At 42.0% G+C, this 22,359-nt stretch overlaps 2 protein-coding genes across 5 annotated transcripts in view; both read left to right on the top strand.

The window, feature by feature from the left end:
* Positions 1–695: 695 nt before the first annotated feature.
* On the top strand, positions 696–2,647 carry LOC133416335 (retinal cone rhodopsin-sensitive cGMP 3',5'-cyclic phosphodiesterase subunit gamma-like). Its single transcript, XM_061703186.1, has 4 exons — positions 696–843; positions 1,301–1,412; positions 1,496–1,530; positions 1,614–2,647. The coding sequence occupies exons 2-4, from the start codon at positions 1,303–1,305 to the stop codon at positions 1,688–1,690; spliced, it is 222 nt and encodes a 73-aa protein (XP_061559170.1). The 5' UTR covers positions 696–843; positions 1,301–1,302; the 3' UTR covers positions 1,691–2,647.
* Positions 2,648–5,243: 2,596 nt separating this feature from the next.
* LOC133399203 (golgin subfamily B member 1-like) overlaps positions 5,244–22,359 on the top strand; it is a 98,167-nt gene continuing 81,051 nt past the window's right edge. For all 4 annotated transcript variants that reach the window (XM_061670535.1, XM_061670537.1, XM_061670533.1 and 1 more), the window contains exons 1-4: positions 5,244–5,379; positions 6,801–6,854; positions 10,910–11,065; positions 11,998–12,135. In XM_061670535.1, the coding sequence (XP_061526519.1) occupies positions 6,810–6,854; positions 10,910–11,065; positions 11,998–12,135 (339 nt within the window). In that variant the 5' untranslated portion in view covers positions 5,244–5,379; positions 6,801–6,809. The remainder of the gene's footprint in view (positions 5,380–6,800; positions 6,855–10,909; positions 11,066–11,997; positions 12,136–22,359) is intronic.

The raw sequence follows: 22,359 nt of genomic DNA, 5'->3' as shown, positions 1-22,359 counted from the left end.
AATGGATGACTATTTAGTTGTTCTGCCTGTCATTAAACACAGCTGACATACATAGATGAACAAAGATATATTTCTGATTACTACTACTACTGATAATAATAATAATAATAATAATAATACAAAATATTCATCCATTCTCAACACCGCTTATGCTGGTTAGGGTTTGCGGGGTGCTGGAGCCTATCCCAGCTGACTTCAGACAAAAGGTACTGGTCGGCAGTCAGTCGCAGGGCACACATGAGTGGGAACTAAACCGACGCTGCCCACACCAAAGTCAGGCTAGTGTACCACTACACCATCAGTGACTAATACAAAATATGTGGGACAAAATAAATGTTCTTAAGAGTCAACGTATACCGAACCGAAAACTGTCACCACAAAACTGAGATACAAACTGAACCGTGGATTTTGTGAACCATTCTACACCTAGTAGTAATATTTACCATATATGGGTTGTGCTGTTGCATCATGCTGCTTTGAAGTGTTGCATGTGAGAATGGCAGTATGTGCATAAAAAACATGAATGAACAGATGAGGCCAAATACTTAAGTTTCAAAGACCCAAGACAATAACTAACAGCACGTTACAACATGTACTCGCTGTCCTCAAGTTCTGAAGATTATCCCCCCCTGATAATATCCCTGCCTCAGCTCTATTAACAGCTTTGTTTATGACCACTGCTGAAGAACTATATAAAGGACATGGCTAGTGTACATAGTGTAAGCGCAGAACAGGGAGTGCAAAAAGAAAGAGAAACTTCTCTTTGTTTTGCATCTTTTTATTCTCAGGCCTTCCAGACTGCTTCTCCTTTTGGATTCCAGCAAACCCCAAACTAACGTGCAGGTTAGGCTTCTCCTGGCACCACACATTATCTACTTCGTAATTCTAGTTTGCAGTCAGTTTAAATTTTATCACAGATAAATAATTGACCTTTCCCAGTTGATTTATAGTAGAGGGGCATAGGACTAATGACTAATCAAATGTACCTTCTAGGTGAAACTTTGTTCGTGTATGTGGATGGTTTGATACATTGCATTAAAACCACGGTGCAGGATTTGGGTTTGGACAAATGTTGCCTTTTACAACAGTATTTAATTGAAATATAATAACGGATGAATGGTAATGATTATTATCATGATGGAATGGAATTCAATGGAAATTAGTGAAATGTACATCACGATGGCATTGATGCTGAAATGACTGCTGTTGTTTACTCACACACTACTACTTTATTATAAAAAAAAATCAAGTGTTTTACTGTATTTGTTGGAAATAATGCAGCGAATTATTGGTTTCATAGAAATGAATGCAGCATCAGCAGAACCCAAGGGCGCCAATGCCAACCTTCCCAAGTCGAAGGAGAAAGAGACTAGACTGTTCAAGAGTAAGGCTCCCAAAGCTGGACAGAAGCGGTAAGTTAACAGTCACCAAAAATAAAGTCATAGTTCATTACAATGTTACCTTCATGAATCAAACAATGGAATCCTCTACTTAGATTTGATGATGTTCCTGGGATGGACGGCATCAGAGGTAAGCATCATAGGAATAAGTAAGAAGTGAGACAACCCCCATCACTCTTTGAACATTTATTTTCTTGCTTTTCTTTCTTATAGATGCTGAAGTCATCTGCCCTTGGGAGGGTTTTGGTGAAATGGAGCTGAGTGATCTGGCCCAGTTTGGCATCGTCTAGACCATAGGTGTCAATCTCAAGGCCCGGGGGCCAGATGCGGCCTGCCACATCATTTTATGTGGCCCGCGAAAACAAATCATGCTCGTCAACTTCCGTGATTTTTGCTGAAATCTGTACCCAAATTCCAAATTGTCATAATAATAAACAATAATGTTGAGATATTGCATTTTTTTGTTACCAAACCCTTCTTCTACAGTAACAAACAATACTTGAACAATCTATTATCCTTGTCTTCTGATGTCAAAACTAATTATCCCTCAATTTGTTGTGTAATGGTAATAATATGATTTGGTGATTAAATATTTATATGGTTTCACTGTTCTCATGGCCCTGTGAGGGAAATCATAATTACAATGCGGCCCGAGACAAAAATTAGTTTGACACCCCTGGTCGAGACGATGTGCCACTAAAATAGAGTTTATAATAGGTGGCTACGATCCAGCAGATTCAAAGCACTTCTCTTTGACTGATGGAGATTAGCTGATGTTGGTTAGTGAGTGGGAACAGTTGATGCTCTGAGATGGAGGAAGCTTTTGGACAGCAGTCCAGAAGATTAACTTTTCACATTCTGGGCCACTTGGTACAGCTGTAAATTTTAAGTAAATCTCAAGATGTCTCTGTTGTGAGGTTGTTATCCTGTTTAGCCCAGTACTTGTAAAAGAGGGTGAAAAACACACTGTACTGCTGCTTGGGTTTAACTACATGGATAATAGTTGAGCAACTGAGACAGCAACAGTATAGTCAAATCTTATCTATCTATCTATCTATCTATCTATCTATCTATCTATCTATCTATCTATCTATCTATCTATCTATCTATCTATCTATCTATCTATCTATCTCTCTATCTATCTATCTATCTATCCATCTATCTATCTATCTATCTATCTATCTATCTAGGGTTGTATGCTGTGTTTAATGAAATATAATAATAAAGTAATATTACTGTTTCATACATTTATTATTTGTTTTATGTTGATACTGAAATCATGTGATGTATGAAAGATGTTTCAAATGTTATGATAGGTTTAAAACAAGTTATATACTGTACCGGTACAGTATTTCTTGAATTTTCTTTAGGGGTGGGACTCAATTTAAAAAATAAAAAATTAATTAATGGCTTTGACATTAATGAATGTTGTTTAATGGCATTTTAATTGTGAAACAATATTTAAAAAGCATCATGGTTTAATTTTAATGGATTTTAGCTGATGACTGAATAAAATAATTGACACAAGACAGGAATATTGTTAAATGCATTTCAATACAAAACAGGACAAAAACTAATAGAATACCATGATTTGTTATGTGTAATATGTTCTCGTATATAATGTGCATCCCTAACGTCGACCCCAGAAAGCAGGAAAAGACTTTTACCTATGTACAACGCACACCAACACTGTCATATGTTCATATGCAAAAAAGTTAGTGATTAAAGCAAAGCAAATTTATGTACAGTATATAGACCATTTCAGACACAAGGTAACTCAATGTACTTTCTATGATTAAAAGCATTTAAAAAAAAAAAAAAAAAAAGAAAACCACAATTAAAACAGTGTACAGTGCAAGAAATATCATTTAAAACTGGAAATGCTCTGGAAAAAAAAAAGCATGAGAAAAAATAAGTGTTCCGGGCACATCCGGGTGAACTAATGTCTTGCATACTAACCTATTGTCAAAATGTTACTAACTGTGCATTTAATATTAATGCTCTCATGAACGGATGGAGACTGGACCCAAGAGCAGGCGGAGGCTGAGCGGTTGTGATGAACAGTTTATTGAAAAAGGCAAATGTAGAAATGTAGATCCTTGAGGTGCGCTGGCGGGTTGTGGAGGCAGGGAATGCATGGCAGGTGGTGACGAGGACAGGCGGCTGGCTTGGCAGGGTGGTGGTAGTAATTCACTTGGCAAAGAAACATGGAGGGAACACTGAGGACAAGGAGAGACACAGAGGTCAGAAAGGAGACAAGGAATTGTGTAGCTGATGTGCAAAGCGCCACCGGCTCCACCCGTAGTACTGGAGGATGGCTCATGACAAATGAACTCTCAAAATTATTCATCCATCCATTTTCTGAGCCGCTTCTCCTCACTAGGGTCGCGGGCGTGCTGGAGCCTATCCCAGCTGTCATCGGGCAGGAGGCGGGGTACACCCTGAACTGGTTGCCAGCCAATCGCAGGGCACATACAAACAAACAACCATTCGCACTCACAGTCACACCTACGGGCAATTTAGAGTCTCCAATTAATGCATGTTTTTGGGATGTGGGAGGAAACCGAAGTGCCCTGAGAAAACATGCAAACTCCACACAGGTAGGGCCGGCGATTTGAACCCCGGTCCTCAGAACTGTGAGGCAGATGTGCTAACCAGTTGATCACCATGCCGCCAATGGATTAATATGTCAGTATTTATTCAATATGTATGTATTTATTCATTTATTTTAATATGTATTTAATTATTTCAATATTTATTTGAACAATCTGTTGGCAGTGAAAATGCAACCGGTAGACATCCATCCATCCGTCCATTTTCCGTGACGCTTGTCCTCACTAGGGTCCCAGGCTTGCTTGCGCCTATTCCAGCTGACTATGGGTGAGAGGCAGGGTACACCCTGAACTGGTTGTCAATTGCACAACACTCACATTCACACCTACGGGCAATTTAGAGTCTTCTATTAACCTACCGTGCATGTTTTGGGGATGTGGGAAGAAACCGGAGCACCCGGAGAAAACCCACGCAGACACGGGGAAAACATGCTAACTCAGAGAGGCAAGGCCTGATTTGAGCCATGGACTTTGGAATGGTGAGCCTGATGCTCTAGACATTTTGAAGCAAAATTATTTCATATTTTGCGGATTTTTCTCAAGAGTTGTCATTTTAAAGCTGGGATGGTGTAGAAAAAACTCAATGCCATATTGTTTTTGTGGCAAAAGGAGCAAGTTAACATCAGTGTTCTTGAAACTAGACAACCAACGTCGTTACCCATACAAAAACTAAGACAAACATTGCCATTTACAGGTGAAAAAGCACATTTGCAAATTTATGGTGGAACACAGAGTTGAATACACTTGGGCGTGACCGTGGATCCAACTTTAGCGTCGTAGTTTCCATGGACTGTATGCCTCAGCAAACATATGCTCCTTCTTGACCTCATTCAGTCCACGTATACTTCCAGTGTTGGAACTTTGCGACCCTAGAAAGAAACTCAGCGGTATGGAAGATGCATGAATGGACGTATTATCTATCTATCTATCTATCTATCTATATCTATCTATCTATCTATCTATCTATCTATCTATCTATCTATCTATCTATCTATCTATCTATCTATCTATCTATCTATCTATCTATCTATCTATCTATCTATCTATCTATCTATCTATCTATCTGTCTGTCTATCTATCTGTCTATCTGTCTGTCTGTCTATCTGTCTGTCTGTCTGTCTATCTATCTGTCTGTCTATCTGTCTGTCTGCATTTTCTGGAATGGAAATGCGTTGTGTGCAACTGGGCAGTAGCGGAAGAATGTGCGCATGCGCTCATTCCCCAGCTGTCCTCTTGTTGACAATTGGTATTCATTTTGCTGTTGTAGTTGCAACTTTGTCGTTGCTGGTTTAAACTGATAACGCATTCCTGGGGATAAACCCACGCGGGGACCTCATGGGTGGAATCATCATACATTTCTGCGCCCCGTAAGTTAATTTGTTTACCGATAATTGTGCGTAGCTTCAGAGCTCATTTGGTCAGTCGAGTACGATGCTAGTTGTGGTAGCATGTAGCTAGCGAGGTAAAGTTGCCAGGCTAACTCATTTTTTTATTGACTTGCGGGCCTTGTCTTGGTCTAAATGTGTACCCGAGGCCGATAACAAATCAAAGTGTCTCAAAAGGCCAGCTATACCTTTGGTGCACGTAAACAATTAGCATGCTCGGAAGGTAGCACTTAGGCATAGTTTGGACACATCTCAGTGACTACAATGCAAAAACAATACGTGAAGTCCTGTACATGAGGGATCTTAAGAACAACAATCATAATAACGCACTCGTTTGTCGTTCCTTCACTTTATGTGCAGTCTATTCATACTGTCCCTTTTTTGATACCGAGTTTAAGTCGAGCCGTAATTCTAATAGTCGAAAAAAAACATTATCTAAAGAACCGTACATCACATTGTTAACTAATAGTTTTTATTTATTTATTTCTGAATATCTTTTTTTATTACTGAATAAAATTCGAAAGTGCAATTGCGTATTCCAATGCAGTAGTGCAGTTCTAGTACCAATTCGCAAGTTAGGACAGTAATCCATTTCTCTGGTATGCAAACCGGTCACACCAGATTGATGTCAAGTGGGTTGGACCAGTGAAATCAGCATAATTAAAATACAACTTGGTGCTTTCCCCTTTGTTTTAATGCAAATAAATACATGTTTTAATGCAAAGAAATACAATTACATGAGGAAAATTGGTTTACTTAATGAACTATGCTTTTTACAAAACATTAACATCATCTGATTTCTTTTCTTTATCCTGTTGGAGGAGCGATGACATGCAACCAAGGCCAAGCAGTCTGACACTGGGCTGCACATGTCACTCCAGAATGCCTTTGATGGACTTGAGATTTGTGCAATTTGCTTCAGTTAGTTTCTCAAAATGTGCACCATTTTATGTATAAGTGGTCACCTGTCCTGTCTATGTGTGAACTTTGGACATGCAGACATAAAAAATACATACTTAAAGATATGAACACAACACATTTTTTGAGCTCCCGATGAGCTGAACACGAAGACCTACTGACTTTTAGTTTGTACACTAAAGGTCTAGTTCTCGAATATTTTTTGACATTTCTCAAGACTACCAAGGCATTATGCATCGAAATGCACTGCCAAGTGTTAAAATGCTTGGTCTCAACTGCAAGACATGAAACCTTCAGTACATTTTTATTTATAAATTTGGTCAGTTTTACATTATATCAGTGACCCTATATATTTTTTTCTTTCTGTACTAGTTTGTTGTAATAGCCATTTCCTACATAGTAATAATTAAATGCTAAACCCTCAAGCAAAGGACGACTTACAGATTTTGAATAGCTTCATATGTTTGTGTTTGCTGTGTTTTAAGGTCTGAACCATGCTGAAGTGGTTTTCCAATGAGGAGGGAGAGTCTGCCTCAGGAGTAGGTATCTGTGCATAACCTTGTGGCCTTCTCTGAGCCCTGATCTAAATCCTATTGAATATCTGTGGAAGGAGCTGAAACATACCGTCTGCAAAAAGTACCCTTCAAACCTGAGACAACTTGAACAGTTTGCTCCAGAATGGGTCACAATATCTGCTGAGAGTTGCAGAAGTCTCATTGAAAGTTAGAAAAATCATTTGATGACAGTGATTGCCTCAAAAGGTAATACAACAGAATATTAAGTTCAGGGTTGCATCATATTTGTCCAGGCCTGTTTCATTAGTTTTATTTGTCAGATTAAAGTTATTTCTGTGATCACTGTGGGTTTTTCTTTCATTAACAGAGGGATACAAACAATTTTATCAATGTGTGTATGTGCTTCCAAGTGGCAAATATTTTGGTCACCGTACCGCACCCGTATAGCTCAAAATTAGAAACGACAGAGAGCTAGCAACAAACAAATTTACCAGCCGACCCATGCAGGTTGATGGCTCATTTTGTTGTTAAATTGTTGAACAACATAATGTTCATTTACAACCCCAATTCCAATGAATTTGGGACGTTGCGTTAAACTTAAATAAAAACAGAATACAATGATTTGCAAAGCATGTTCGACCTATATTTAATTGAATACACTACAAAGACAAGATATTTAATGTTCAAACTGATCAACTTTATTGTTTTTAGCAAATAATCATTACCTTAGAATTTTATGGCTGCAACACGTTCCAAAAAAGCTGGGACGGGGTCATGTTTACCACTGTGTTACATCACCTTTTAACAAAATTCAATAAATGTTTGGGAACTGAGGACACTAATTGTTGAAGCTTTGTAGGTGGAATTCTTTCCCATTCTTGCTTGATGTACAGCTTCAGCTGTTCAACAGTCCGGGGTCTCCGTTGTCGTATTTTACGCTTCATAATGTGCCACACATTTTCAATGGGAGACAGGTCTGGAATGAATGCAGGCCAGTCTCGTACTCTTTTACTACGAACCCACGCTGTTGTAACACGTGCAGAATGTGGTTTGACATTGTCTTGCTGAAATAAGATGGGGCATCCATGAAAAAGACATTGCTTGGATGGCAGCATATGTTTCTCCAAAACCTGTATGCACCTTTCAGCATTAATGGTGCCATCACAGATGTGTAAGTTACCCATGCCATTGGCACTAACATAGCACCATACCATCACAGATGCTGGCTTTTGAACTTTGCAAATTTTATGGCTGCAACACGTTCCAAAAAAGCTGGGACAGGGTCATGTTTACCACTGTGTTACGTCACCTTTTCTTTTAACAACATTCAATAAATGTTTGGGAACTGAGGACACTAATTGTTGAAGCTTTGTAGGTGGAATTATTTCCCAATCTTGCTTGATGTACAGCTTCAGAGGGATACCAGCAGTCCGGGTTCTCCGTTGTTGTATTTTACACTTCATAATGCGCCACACATTTTCAATGGGAGACAGGTCTGGACTGCAGGCAGGCCAGTCTAGTACCCGCACTCTTTTACTACGAAGCCACACTGTTGTAACACGTGCAGAATGTGGTTTGCCATTGTCTTGCTGTAATAAGCAGGGGCGTCCATGAAAAAGACGTTGCTTGGATGGCAGCATATGTGTCTCCAAAACCTGTATGTACCTTTCAGCATTAATGGTGCCTTCACATATGTGTAAATTACCCATGCCATTGGCACTAACACAGCCCCATACCATCACAGATGCTGGCTTATGAACTTTATGAACGTCCATAACAGTCCAGCTGGTGGACACGACGTCCACAATTTCCAAAAACAATTTGAAATGTGGACTCGTCGGACCACAGAACACTTTTCCACTCTGCATCAGTCCATCTTAGATGAGCTCGAGCCCAGAGCAGCCGGTGGCATTTCTGGGTGTTGTTGATAAATGGATTTTGCTTTGCATAGTAGAGTTTCAAGTTGCACTTACGGATATAGCGCCGAACTGTATTTACTGACATTGGTCTTCTGACGTGTTCCTGAGCCCATGTGGTGATATCCTTTACAAATTGATGTCGGTTTTTGATGCAGTGCCACGTGAGGGATCGAAGGTCATGGGCATTCAATGTTGGTTTTCGGCCTTGCCGTTTACATGCAGTGATTTCTCCAGATTCTCTGAACCTTTTGATGAGATTATGGACCGTAGATGATGAAATCCCTAAATTCCTTGCAGTTGTACGTTGAGGAACATTGTCCTTACACTGTTTGACTATTTCTCACGCACTTGTTCACAAAGACGTGAACCCCGCCAACGTTCAGAGTTGAGGTCAGCAGCGCCCTATTCCCATTATATACAGTGTTGATGATGCACTGCTTCCCCTTCTGAGATACTGAATGATGGAACAGAATTTTTTCAAAGCCGTCTGGAAGCCGTTTTCCAGGACCCCGTCCAAGGACTCCAAAAAGGGTCAGTACGCTAACCTGCTGTTTGGTACATAGGCACAAACAACATTCAGGACCCGTACTCCCACCCGAAAGCGGAGGGAGGCTGTCCTCTCGTCTCCTGGGGTGAACCCCTACATACAGGCATCGAGCTGGGGGACAATCAGTATGTCCACCCCTGCTCGGCGCCTCTCACCGTGGGCAACCCCAGAGTGGAAGAGAGTCCAACCCCTTTCGAGAAGACTGGTGCTTCGTGGGAGGACAGCTATGGAGGACAGGATCGCACCCCGATTGGCTGCTGCATCGCTGGAGGGCATGACTGAGATGACCACGCTGCCATCTTGACTAACTTGCTAATGTGCTCTGGAGAAGAAGAAACAAAAAAGAAGAGTCGCTCATGTTATGAACCGAACAAAACACATGCGGACTGAACGAAACAAACAAACAAACTGTACCATTTTGACGGTTTTCAAAAATCGTTCCATCCCTACTTAGGGCTAGAATTATCCATATCAATTGAAAATAACACAGCATGACCCCTGAGGCTGCAGTTCGATGATTGACTTTGTGATGGTGTCATTCAACTTGCGCCCGCATTGGCCATGTCTTGGACACTTGGGTGCATAGAGGGGGGAGTTGTCAACCAATTACAACCTGTTTGTTTTGGCTCAGATGATGGGGGAAGATGCCGCTCCGACCTGGCATACCCAAACATGTTGGTTGGGTATGCTGGGAGTGTCTGGCATAGTCCCCTGTAAGAAGAAGTTTTAACTGCCACCTCCGGCAGAACTTTGACCACATTATAGGGGATCTAGGGGTCAATGAGTCGAAGTGGGCCCTGTTCCGTGCCTCCATTGTTGAGTCAGCCGATTGGAGCTGTGGCCGTAAATTGGTTGGTGCCTGGCGTTGCTCACGGCATGTTTCTTAGTTGTATATCTGTAAACAAATTATTGTTTTGCTCTTTAAAGCCCTTTCTCAGTCTTTGTAGTTTTATAGTTTGCGCTGTCACAAAAGCAACTCAGTTTACATTTGCTTTGCCAACTTGGAGAAGGTTTTGGAGGTGTTTTCCTCAAAATTAATTAGAATTGGAAATCAGAATTTTTCGCCAAAAAATAGGTTATATGTGTTTGTTTTTGTTTTTTTTAGACCATATTGCCCAGCCATACTTTGTGTAAATATAATGTTCTCAAATGAATAAGCTCACTTTTCCTCTGTGTTCTGTCCTGAACCTTCACCTTTATTCACTCAACTGCATGAGGCTTACTACTCTCAGGCCTGACACATGACCGCATCTTATCAGTTACATGAATTCTAACTTCTTGCCTTGAAAAATATTTGCTTTTTCAGTGAGACCTTTCTGAAAAACTAAACATAGGGTGTGACAATTAAAATCATAATTACCCAGTAATCAGAAGTGTTCGGTTACAAAAGAAACAATATTTACCTGTTTGATAAATCGTTCGCACACATTTGCAGTAAGGACATTTTCATTTTTATCTCTTCCTTTCTTCCAACTACACTTGAGTAAAATTCACAAACAGTTTTTGTTCATACTTCACAGCCACCTTATGCTAGAGATGCATCAATGGTGCATTATTCTCAACCTAATGCAATGTAAATGCGGACGAGCACTCACAAGTGTCCCCTGCTCCAGGCCCCAGGCTCTCCCCAAGGAGGCAGTCGAAGTGGAGAGGTTGACGTTGCAGAAATGACAGACAGACTGGTCCAAACTGAGCAGCTTGTCACTCAGCTGAAAGAGCTGATTCGGGAGAAGGATACAGCACTTGGGACGAAGGATGAACAGCTCAAGGTGTCAACCTTTTGTTTCCATATGTCTTTAGTTTATATCGTCCATCAAATTTGTATCAAGCATATCCTCATTCGTAGTAATTTAAGTCCATGTAGTGCTCAGTAAAATCATGAAACTCATATGACAACAGCTTATTTTAATGTGGCTTATTCTAGTGCATTTTCTGATCTAATCAACATAGGTGTGACAAAAAAGAAATGTGTTGCAGCCCCACTCACAACTGACTGCCAATTGCATTTGCTTCTGTTACACTGTTGCACAACCACTATTCTGCTCTAATAATGTTCACGTATCTAATTTTGTTCTTAATATTTTTAGGTTGTTGTGTAGCACATTGCTGTCATGTTTTATCAAAAAACTGGAGGTGGCAAAATGGAGCAAAAATCAATTTTAAAACTTCTCCAAGAGTCCTATGAAGATGTTGCAAATTGAATTTATGGTTTGAGACATTTGATTTAATTGCTCCATATTTGTGGCACCTCCACCTGCATGAGAAGCACAGTGTGAGAGAAGTGAACAATAGTGTAGCAGAATAGTGGTAAGATGGCGCATAAACTGTTAAAAGCTTTGGCGTTGAGACATGGCTGCCACAGTCTTGTTTGTTTGTCAAATCTGGTGTGATTCTTAGTGTCTCGATATTATAAAGATGGTCACATGAACAAAGTAGATCACAATGCTGCAAGACATTATCCTGTTTCTGACTCAGTTAAATGTATGGCTAACTATTAATATTTTTAAACTAGAATAAAAGTGAGATGTCAGGACAATGCAAAGGCTTGTGTCCTCTTGCTAAGATACCTCTCACTCCAAATAAGTATTTCATACTTATTGTCACGTCTCACATTATGTATGGGTAATGGCTGAGGTGTTGCAGCAAATAGTTGAAAGAAAAAGAAAAATGTAGATTGTAGACCATGCTGTTATTGCTTCAGATGGAGAAGGAGATGTGTGAGGCAAAACTGTCAAAGCTGCGTCTCCAAAACAAGGCCAAGGTGACCTCTCTCACCACACAGCTTGAAGAACTGAAGAAACAAATGGGAGGCCAGGACACGCCAACACACAACAAGAAGGTAAAAATGTTTTTTTTTAATCAGATTGATCACATTTTAAAATTAAAAGTCAAAAATCACAATTAATTACTTGCTTGCAGAATTTGAAATGTTAAAAAAGACCCCAGTATTGTGACCCCAAAATATTTTGGGGGTCAAAATGTCATACAAGAACACTGAAGGAACCTGTGTTTTAAAATCCCCTAATTTCCGTGGTTCCAAGCGTGTTCGTTTTCGTGAAAGAACGTCGTTCACAACAATGTATAAAAAGCAACCAATTTATTCCTGACAGAGGAGTCTATACATTTTGCAGAGCTCTGGGTTCGTAACTACCCTAACTTATTCTTAGCAGATACAGTAGTAGAACAAAAACTATCTGACTCTCCCCCAGACTTATACAATGTTTCAAACAGGCCGGTGTGGAATCGCTGTCGTCCGATTGGTCCGTAATCTGACGTCATCGTTGTTCGGCCAAATGATGACTATTTGATCTGGGTCCAGACGTCGCCTGCCGATGTCTCCTGCATTCAATGTTTATAGTGGCTCCCCGCAGTTCCTTTCTTCTTTGCCATCTGTCTCCAAATACCCCCTGATGAGGGCCACATACCCCCCGCTGGGGGCCTTCCTGCAATATACTCCTATACTCCAATACACGTTCTCTTCCAAACTAGTTAGAATTACATATTAGAATATAAAGTATTCTATATTCCCTTCAATCCCCCAAGTTGATCTTCTGATAATCAGAAGATCAACAACCCCTATACCTACTAACTATTTCACTACAATACTCATTATTCTATTCTAAGCACATCAAAACTAAACAATTCAGAGGATATACCGGTATCGTTCAATGGAGCGAGCGATTCCATGGCCACCCTGTCCTCGTCCAGGCACAGCAGCTGATATTGGCCGTAGGGGTCCTTACCCACAAAGGTCTTGAGGACAATTCTGAGAACCAGGTTCCTGAGACAAGGGATAATACAACATCCACAAATAGCAAGCACAGCCATGACAATTATGGTTGTTGTTGCCAACGTCAGTATGAGACCTCTCCATTTACCAAACATCCTATTAAGCAGGCTGTAGAAGGGGTTGTCCTCCACTCCAGACATTGATTTAAGTTTAACAGACATGGCTTGCAAACCTTTCATGGCTCTGGTGATCTTTCCGTTCGGCGCCGTGTTATTGGGGATAATTGTACAGCAATGTCCTTTAATTCGAGAGCAGGCACCCCCTTATTCCGCTAACATACTATCCAGGACCCACCTATTTTGGAATGCCATGAGAGATGTAGCTAATAGTTGCTCATGGATGCCCTCCGCTAGTTGGGAGGTGAAATTCACCAATCTTTGAATTCGGTAATGGTGGTAATTTATGAAATCAACATTTTTATTCGGAGTTACCCATATAAAAATACTCTCAAGTCCTGCGGAAATTTGGCAGCGAGCTTTATACTCATCCGGGACACCTCTGGGAATTCCAAATGGCATCCAGGTAGGTGGGGTCTTCACCTTCTTCCCAAGCATTTCCGCCCACATTAAAGCCACTGACCATACGGCGGAAACGGTTCAAGCTGCCCCACACCAGTCACGCTCCCATGTGAAATCCGCCATTTGAGTGAGTTCCTGCTCAGAGAGGGGCTTAATCACTGTGGGAGCTATCATAGAGACCAACGCACAAGTGCCTGTCCATTCCCCGGGTAGGAAGTCCCACAACAAACCACCTCCACACATCCACCACAAATCAGACCTCATCTTACTTAATCGGGCCGCATCATAATATTCAATGAAAGGCGTGAAATTACAAAACTGTGGATCTAGGTGGCCCATTGATCGGGAAAGTTTGTTATTTGGGCCCAAAGTTACCTTACTCTTATTTTGTGTGATACAGGGAAGGGAAGGGACCATATTGACATCATAGAGGGGAGCACCTTTCACCTTCGTCAGAGGATAAACCTGATCCCAGTGCTGTCACTCACCCTCCAGGTTGTCATTAGTCATCAGCTGGTAGGCACAGGTCAATTTGAACTTAGTTGCAGCAGTATAATTCTCCTGGACCACAGGGTTTACAATCCAATTGAGGTTATTCATTGTAGCACAAACAAGACAGTCTTTTTGATAGATTTTGACTGCGTCCCTACCTTCCATAGTAATTTCCTTAAACCAATAATTACCTAGATTAATTCATTATTCAGGTCATATCTCGTAACTTTGGAGGTTCGAAAAACCACTGGATCTGCATTTTTTTTTTTATACTGGTACTTTCGCAAATTTTCTCATTATCGGACAAGATGAACTTTGTGTCGGACGTAGCCAATTAATAATAATCTGTCCTAGGGGATCGGCCCCCGAGACATCTATACCCAAGGTCAACAGTACGGGATGTCTGTCCCCCGGGGTAACCGAGTGCATACTACCCCTTTCCAATTTGATCCTGTCCTTCCACCGCCAATTTCTATTCTTCGTCGGCTCCCAGTATCCCGGTTTCGAGAGGGTAATCACCTGCTTGCAACTGTAACACAAATCCACCTGCTGGTTCGCTTTGAACCTAAGGTTCACCGGATACCGGCCAGCTCCTGCATGTCCTGTACTCAAAGCGCACGAGTAAATATCGTATCCCGCCGGGTCGCCCCAGCGTGCACAATTTACCACCTTACACAATTCAAATTGGTATACCGTCTTTTCCCCCAATGTGTAATTCTAGGGCCCCTGTTGGCTTCACGGCCCTCTTTGTTACTCGTTCTCCTTGTATTGAAGGCATTCCAAAATAGATTCCTGTAACTATAATCAGGGAGATCACCAGAGTCATTATTATAACCTTTGACCAGACATACAGGATGTAAATATTTCCCCCTATGTTAAATGACTAATTTAACACCAAAACACAGTATCCACACACAACCCCATACACAAATCAGCAGGTCGTCTCCTTCCGTCGGAGAGGCCCCTGACCAGACCTGCAAACATTAAATTAATCACTACTCTGCAAACGATACCCGTGTCAATTGACTACATAATTCCTGTATACATACTCCAGAGAAGGGACAATTCGGCAATTGTCACCCAACATTGATATTATTCCCCAACCAATTGTTAATTTGTCTCACAAAAGTGTAAATGTCATTAAACCAAGAATCACATAAAATCAGCGTTAAGTCAGCACACCAACATCCTGCAATACAACAATAACACTATCAAGCTCCATCCTCCTGGGCGTCCTGTAAAATAATGTTATTTCAACAAATCAGTCATTCAACAGTCTGTAGACCGTATTCTCTAGTCAGTCACACGGTCCTTGGTAACTAAAGGTCTATAGTCTCTTTCACGTGATCACATCCTTCACTACTCCTGTCAGCCAGCTCAGTAGTGCTCCATTTCTGCTTTTAATTAAGACGACACAAACACAAAACATAAACAATTAACATGACATGACAAGCGAGACTTCACAGACAATAACATTAACCTGGACCCAGGAGTGAATGTCCTCTCACATACACCACACAGACAAAGCTGAACACAGCAGACTTATTGGTTGAACCATAACACCTAAACCACTACAGACCAGGCTTCTATCCATATCATTAATTAAACGATCCTATTGTAAATCTCCTTGGCCTTTGCAATACCATAAACTCGTAAAACTCACACACGCCTGTCATAAAGCTGCCCCCATCCCCCAGCTGAGGACGCCTGTGTCCTGTCATAAACCATTTGGTGCACCCTCACTTCAAGTGCTCTTTTAAGCACTCATCCATTTTCTGAGCCGCTTCTCCTCACTAGGGTCGCGGGCATGCTGGAGCCTATCCCAGCTGTCATCGGGCAGGAGGCGGGGTACACCCTGAACTGGTTGCTAGCCAATAGGACACCTACAAACAAACAACCATTCGCACTCACATTCACACTTACGTGCAATTTAGAGTCTCCAATTAATCTACCATGAATGTTATTGGGATGTGGGAGGAAACCGGAGTGCCCGGAGAAAACCCACGCAGGCACTGGGAGAACATGCAAACTCCACACAGGCGGGGCCGCTGATTGAACCTCAGTCCTCAGAACTGTGAGGCTGACCCTCTAACCAGTAGTACACCGTGCCGCCACTCTCTAAGCAATATATCAAATCCCATTCACCAGCTCAGATAGCAACTTGGACGTCATTTATTCAAACTCCGAAGCGTTTTCTTACACCAAAAACCTCCCGTACTGTTTTCAGGCTTTTATCCCAGGCACGCAGAGCCGCTCTGGTCCGCCCTGCTGACCCGGGAAAAGAAAGTCACGATGCTACTCTGGCTTGATCCCATCCGCCGGGTACACGCCTGAATTTATCTATTATTTAATTTATCTTCCATAATATCATATGCATACCTATTTATACATACAATATGTATGCCTTATTTATTTAGTTAATAAATATAATGGGTACCCTTTGAAGCACTTTATAACTTTTTACATATATAGTCATATAATTTCATTCATCAAAGTTCTAAGGTTTACTTTATATTGTGTACACAATTTATAAAACGTATCGCACCGAATATTTATACCATTCACACTTAGTCCACGTTTTTTTACAATAGAGGCCTGCGCAGGACATGTTTGGGACAAGTAGAATCACTTGTCCGATCTGATGACTAGTGGCAACTCATACGTCGAAATATAATGGTTAACCAGCGCTTTGTCGACAGACGGCACGTTTTCTTTTGCACAAGGATAGCCTTTGGGCCATCCGGAAAAAGTGCCGACAATTATTAATAAGTACCTTATGCTTTGGACTGGGACCACCATTGTCGGTTCGGTCCATTACCACCACATAAATTCGGGCCTTGGCCCATCTCAGTGTGTCAATTCCCTCTTCGTTGTAGGGCAAACACTGAAATCTTGACATATATCACAAAAAAAACACAAAAATCTTTTACCTTACACAGAAGATCAGGGTGCCACCAAAAGCGCAGCTTGTTCAGCATTGACACATAACTTTCCTGTAGGTAACATCAGTCTCCTAGGTTCTCCTTGTCATCATACAAACCACAGCTTCTCCTTGTCATTATACTCAGCACCTGTCTCTTGCCACTTACGCTTGTCTTCCTTTGGCGCCTCCTCCTTCATCATCCTTTCGATAGCCTGCTATTTCTTTCGCCGCCGCATCCGCTGCGCCATTCCCCCGGGCTACCAGAGTGCCCGCTTTCGCCTGTCCTGGACACTTGACCACAGCCACCTCCACCGGCCTATCAATAGCCTCACTCAGTCGTTGAATCAGCTCTGCGTGGGCCACTGGGTCACCAGTGGTCGTAACAAAACCCTGTCGCCTCCATGCAGCCAGATCAACAAACAAACATCCTACCACATACGCCGAATCAGAATAAATCGTAACACACTGACCTTCAGATAACTTTAGTGCCCTGCACATGGCCAGCAGTTCCGCAGGTTGAGCGGAGGGTTTCATAACATCATTTATGGACCAAAGCGTTGGGATTTCAGAATTTGGGTTTCAGTGATATCTTCTATGGCCTCTTGCTTACAAAGATACTACGGCACGTTAACAAAAGCAGTTGGGTTTACCTCGAATGTTACCGGAGTCACGGATGTACACAGACCCCTCGGACCACAGTGAGTCCGGCAGCGAGCTCCACAGCTGTGCGGCGTCCTCATGGTCCGAGAGTTCTCTGCCATGGAAGCGCGCTAAAGTCACATGCTCCAACACCCCTCCGTCCACCATGGTACCTTGAATGCAAAAACATTCAGTACTAGGAGAGTACAACACATTGGGTATTTGATCTTGTTGCCAATCATTTGCCAAATGGCATTTTCTCACCATGGGTCCCAGTTCTCTGGCTTCATGACCTAATGCTAGTGCAAGTGATATGTGTGGAAAAGATGTCAAGTTCATCATAAACCACTCACTCTGCTCTGGTGCCAAGGTGGACGCAGCCGCCACACCTTGTTTCTCTATGTAAATTCCTGTACTATTGAGCCTCCAATTTTCTTCCTGTATTGACTCAAAAGCTTCCCTATAAACCAAATCGTCATTTTTATCATAAAACAGTGTGAGATGGAGAGGGTCACTTGGAGGACGATAGGGGGCAAGAGAGTCGATCCAGGGCTTCCACCGCAGGAAGGTCGAGTAAACTCCGCCTCCCTCCTTTGTTTCAGGTTTTAGTCGGGCGCAATATATGTCAGCAGTTGCTTCCGGAAGTTCATGTTGTATCATGTTCCATCCGGAGGACAACTTCTGTCCACAGTTCATCATGGTCCCATCGGGGAACCGTATCGTCAGACCATCCGGGCTACAAAGGATGGTAGCCCTGGTCTTGATAAGCAGATCTCTGCCCATCAGGTTCACTGGAGCCCTTTTTTCATGAGGACAAACTGATGTTCATGTGTCTGTCCAGCAATTTCAGTCTTTAATGGTGTCGTAATCGGCAGACTCATGGGCACCCCTGCACAGCTCATTCAGGTGGTTGTCTTCCCTTAACGGGTTCAGAGGCTCCGTCTTTCCTCCGTCCCCTGGCTCCAGGCTCATTGGGCATTCAGACCAGTCCTCATCGCAGTAGTACTGGCGAGATGGCTCTTGTTGCTGTGGAGCCTGCTGCGGACGCTGTTGCCGGGCCGCGCCCAACTCTCCCTCGTGAAGCTTTGTAGCCTCCTCTTTGAGGTGTGGCCTCTCCGGGTTCCACTCAATTGAAGCACGCTTGGTCCGTTGGAGGTCGGCAAGGGCTTCCCCTGCCCCCTTTGGTGAATCCCCTGTCACGACTTTTGCCTCGTCTCCTCGTGGACCCCTGCGCCATCCACATCTGTTTCTCTGCTTCCATTTTTCTGTCCTTTTTTTCTTCTTGTTTGTTGTCAGTGGCCAATTTACGGGCTTGGGCTAATTGCAACTTCAAAAGTTGTTCCTGCATATCTTTTACCTCGTCTGATGCTTTGTGTTGTCTGTCGACAAAAAGTTTCAAATTGTGTGACACATGACGATTAAAATAACTATCTTCCCCTTCCATAAGGTCAGGATCTTTAATAAGTTCAGTCCTAACTTCCACCGGCAAGGTGTCAAGTAAAGCTATTCAATAAATAACATTTGCCTCCCTTAAACGGGAGGGATGTGACCCGGTCTCATCTGTCCAAATAGTTATACAATTTTCGAAGTGAGAACTGGGATCCATGAGAGGTTTGACGTCCAGAAGCTTCGGCACCGTTGGGGAAGAGGACGGGAACATGTCGCGGATGACTGCAAACACTATAGGAGCAAAAGGGGCAAATAAAATTTCAGGTTCGACATTATTCAGACCCGACCGTGTCAAAATATCATCCGATTGGTGAACCGAAATGCAACAGGCGCGTATCAGTCTCACGATGTCACCACACGCCAGGCTCATGCCGTCCGTCAAACTTTTCAGCCCCTGGATCCAAATTACACCAACAGCAGCCAGTCCGGGAAGCCGCTTCTGTAAAAACTCAACATTTTTTAAAGACAATTTGTATATTTACCCACCTCTTTGAATGCGGTGACGTTACTGGGGCCGTTTTCGGAAAGGTCCGTAAATTGTATTTAGCGGGGGAATTTGTCGCTCTTTTTTTCTGAACAGCTGTAACAGCTGCCATGGCAGGGCACACCAGGCAAATCTCATAAGTTTTCTTCTCAATTTTTCACTCTTCTTTTTTCTTATTCAACCTTCAATTCTCTCTCCACCCTGCAGCATCCAACTTTTCCTTCATCTTTTTCCTTTCAGAATAACCTCTCTGTTACGTGAAACAACTTGCATTCCTTTTTCTTTTCCACACACTTCTTAATCCTGTTGGTTTCTTGTTCTGCCTTTCTCTTTCAATCCACAAATCCGACACATATCACATTCATTACCTCGACACTCGACTGTCCAATTCACAACCCCGAGTTTTGGTGGCACACTCATCTTATTCTAAATCGGTTTTTGGGGGTCCCAAAATCCCCAACGTCTACCGAAACGTTACAATTTGAAACCGCGTCCGATTTCAAGTCAGTCTACGACGGGACAAGTAGGTACCTTGTTACCCTACTTCCAGGATTTTCTCTGATCCTGGTCTGTCAGGTCCCTTGTTACCCTGACGTCAGGTCCTCCGTTACCCTGACTTTAATTATGCAATTTTAACAACACAACGTCTTATTAACTATAGACAACAAAACAACTGTACCACAAGTCTCCCAAATTTCGTAATTTCCAATGCGCAGAATTCGTGATATACTCAAACAGGCTTCCGCTCACCTTTTTTATTTCGGTGCACCGGGGAGATTTGCAGTCCAACTGAATTCCTGTCCGCTCCTCTGTCTTTTTATCTATTGTTCCTTCAGGATCACGTCGGGGTCACCATTTGAAGGAACCTGTGTTTTAAAATCCCCTAATTTCCGTGGTTCCAAGCGTGTTCGTTTTCGTGAAAGAACGTCGTTCACAACAATGTATAAAAAGCAACCAATTTATTCCTGACAGAGGAGTCTATACATTTTGCAGAGCTCTGGGTTCGTAACTACCCTAACTTATTCTTAGCAGATACAGTAGTAGAACAAAAACTATCTGACTCTCCCCCAGACTTATACAATGTTTCAAACAGGCCGGTGTGGAATCGCTGTCGTCCGATTGGTCCGTAATCTGACGTCATCGTTGTTCGGCCAAATGATGACTATTTGATCTGGGTCCAGACGTCGCCTGCCGATGTCTCCTGCATTCAATGTTTATAGTGGCTCCCCGCAGTTCCTTTCTTCTTTGCCATCTGTCTCCAAATACCCCCTGATGAGGGCCACATACCCCCCGCTGGGGGCCTTCCTGCAATATACTCCTATACTCCAATACACATTCTCTTCCAAACTAGTTAGAATTACATATTAGAATATAAAGTATTCTATATTCCCTTCAACACGTTTTAAATATTTTACTTGCAATTGATTTGTTCAAAACGTGGTAACAGCTTGCCCTGTGACTGACTGGTAACTACTGCAAAGTCAGCTGGGATAGGCTCCTGCTCCCCATAACCCTGAACAGGATAAGCGGTATAGAAAATGGATGGATGGATTTGTAAGTAGTAAGAACAAACTGGACATTTTGAACAATTCTGCAATGATATTGCAAACAAAGTGCTGATGAACACCAATAGGTAATCTACTAAACACATCCATAAACATTTGTCATGGATTAGATGAGCAGTTGCCTCAAGATAATTCTGATTACTCACTGAAGTACAATTTAAGCATAATCAATACAGCATCAGCCAGCTGTTGTACCTTGGTAGTCTTATTTGTGCAGTAGAGTTTGTTTATCCTTGTTGTAATATTTTCAACAATCTTAATTAGCCTACATGATGTGGCTAGCCATTTTGCAGTGTTGCTTAATTTTTCCTGGTTATTTTTGCTGACAACATTGCCACGGGTACAGTCCTCCAGCATTGTTTGTCGTCCTGCGCATGTTGCTGATGTCGTAAGTGTTCTTGCTAGCGGCTGGATCAAAAGTGGGTTTTGCTTTGAGATGGTATTTCAAACTTGATGTGCTTCGATGAAAAGAAAATTCAGTGTTGCAATATATGCAAACTACCTTTGTTTTATCTAAATTGCCCTCTGGGTGACATTTGAAGCAAATTTGCCACCAAGCACACCAGTTGGAGTCTTCTCACTCATCTTTACACTGACGTAAGCATTGACCTGATCACTGACCTAATAGTAACCTGCGTCACCTTCCAGGTATCTGTCCGAACCTAAGGTAAAGGAGTGTGTGCGGTCAAAATAAATTAAATTGTGTGATTAATCAGCATCAATACATGATTAGTGCGACAAATCTTTGGCATTAATCATATGCGTTATTCATTTTGAGAGCCCTAGTAAACATATTCTTCTATGCTAAACTAAAGAGGAGCTTATGAGATAATCACCACACAACTCAGTCTCTTAAGGTATTTATACCCCTTGGACTTTTTCATATTTTGCCACCTTACAAAAACAACCTTATTTATTTTAAATTAAGATTTTATGTGATCGACCAACACAAAGTAGTTCCTAATTAATGAAAATCTGAAAAATGTGGTGTGCATTTGTATTCAGCCCCCCTATGTGAGTACTTTGTAGAGCTGTCTTTTAGGGTGCAGGGATGTTTCAACAAGCTTTGCACATCTAGACACTGAAATGTTTGCCCATTCTTCTTTGCAAAATAGCTCAAGCTCAGTGTTATGGCAAAATGACAAAATATAATCTATATACGCTTATATTATTCCATAGTTGTGTATTTTATTACTTCAATAG

Source organism: Phycodurus eques, chromosome 2, assembly GCF_024500275.1.
Source record: "Phycodurus eques isolate BA_2022a chromosome 2, UOR_Pequ_1.1, whole genome shotgun sequence".
Lineage (NCBI taxonomy): Eukaryota > Metazoa > Chordata > Actinopteri > Syngnathiformes > Syngnathidae > Phycodurus > Phycodurus eques.
This window is presented reverse-complemented; position numbering and strand designations above follow the sequence as displayed.

What these genes read in the sequence shown, in the direction of transcription:
- LOC133416335 (XM_061703186.1), top strand. Translation starts at nt 1,303, where the DNA reads ATGAATGCAGCATCAGCAGAACCCAAGGGCGCCAATGCCAACCTTCCC. An exon ending in CCCAAAGCTGGACAGAAGCG is followed by an intron (nt 1,413 to 1,495) that starts GTAAGTTAACAG and finishes TCCTCTACTTAG; the next exon opens with ATTTGATGATGTTCCTGGGA. An exon ending in TGGGATGGACGGCATCAGAG is followed by an intron (nt 1,531 to 1,613) that starts GTAAGCATCATA and finishes TCTTTCTTATAG; the next exon opens with ATGCTGAAGTCATCTGCCCT.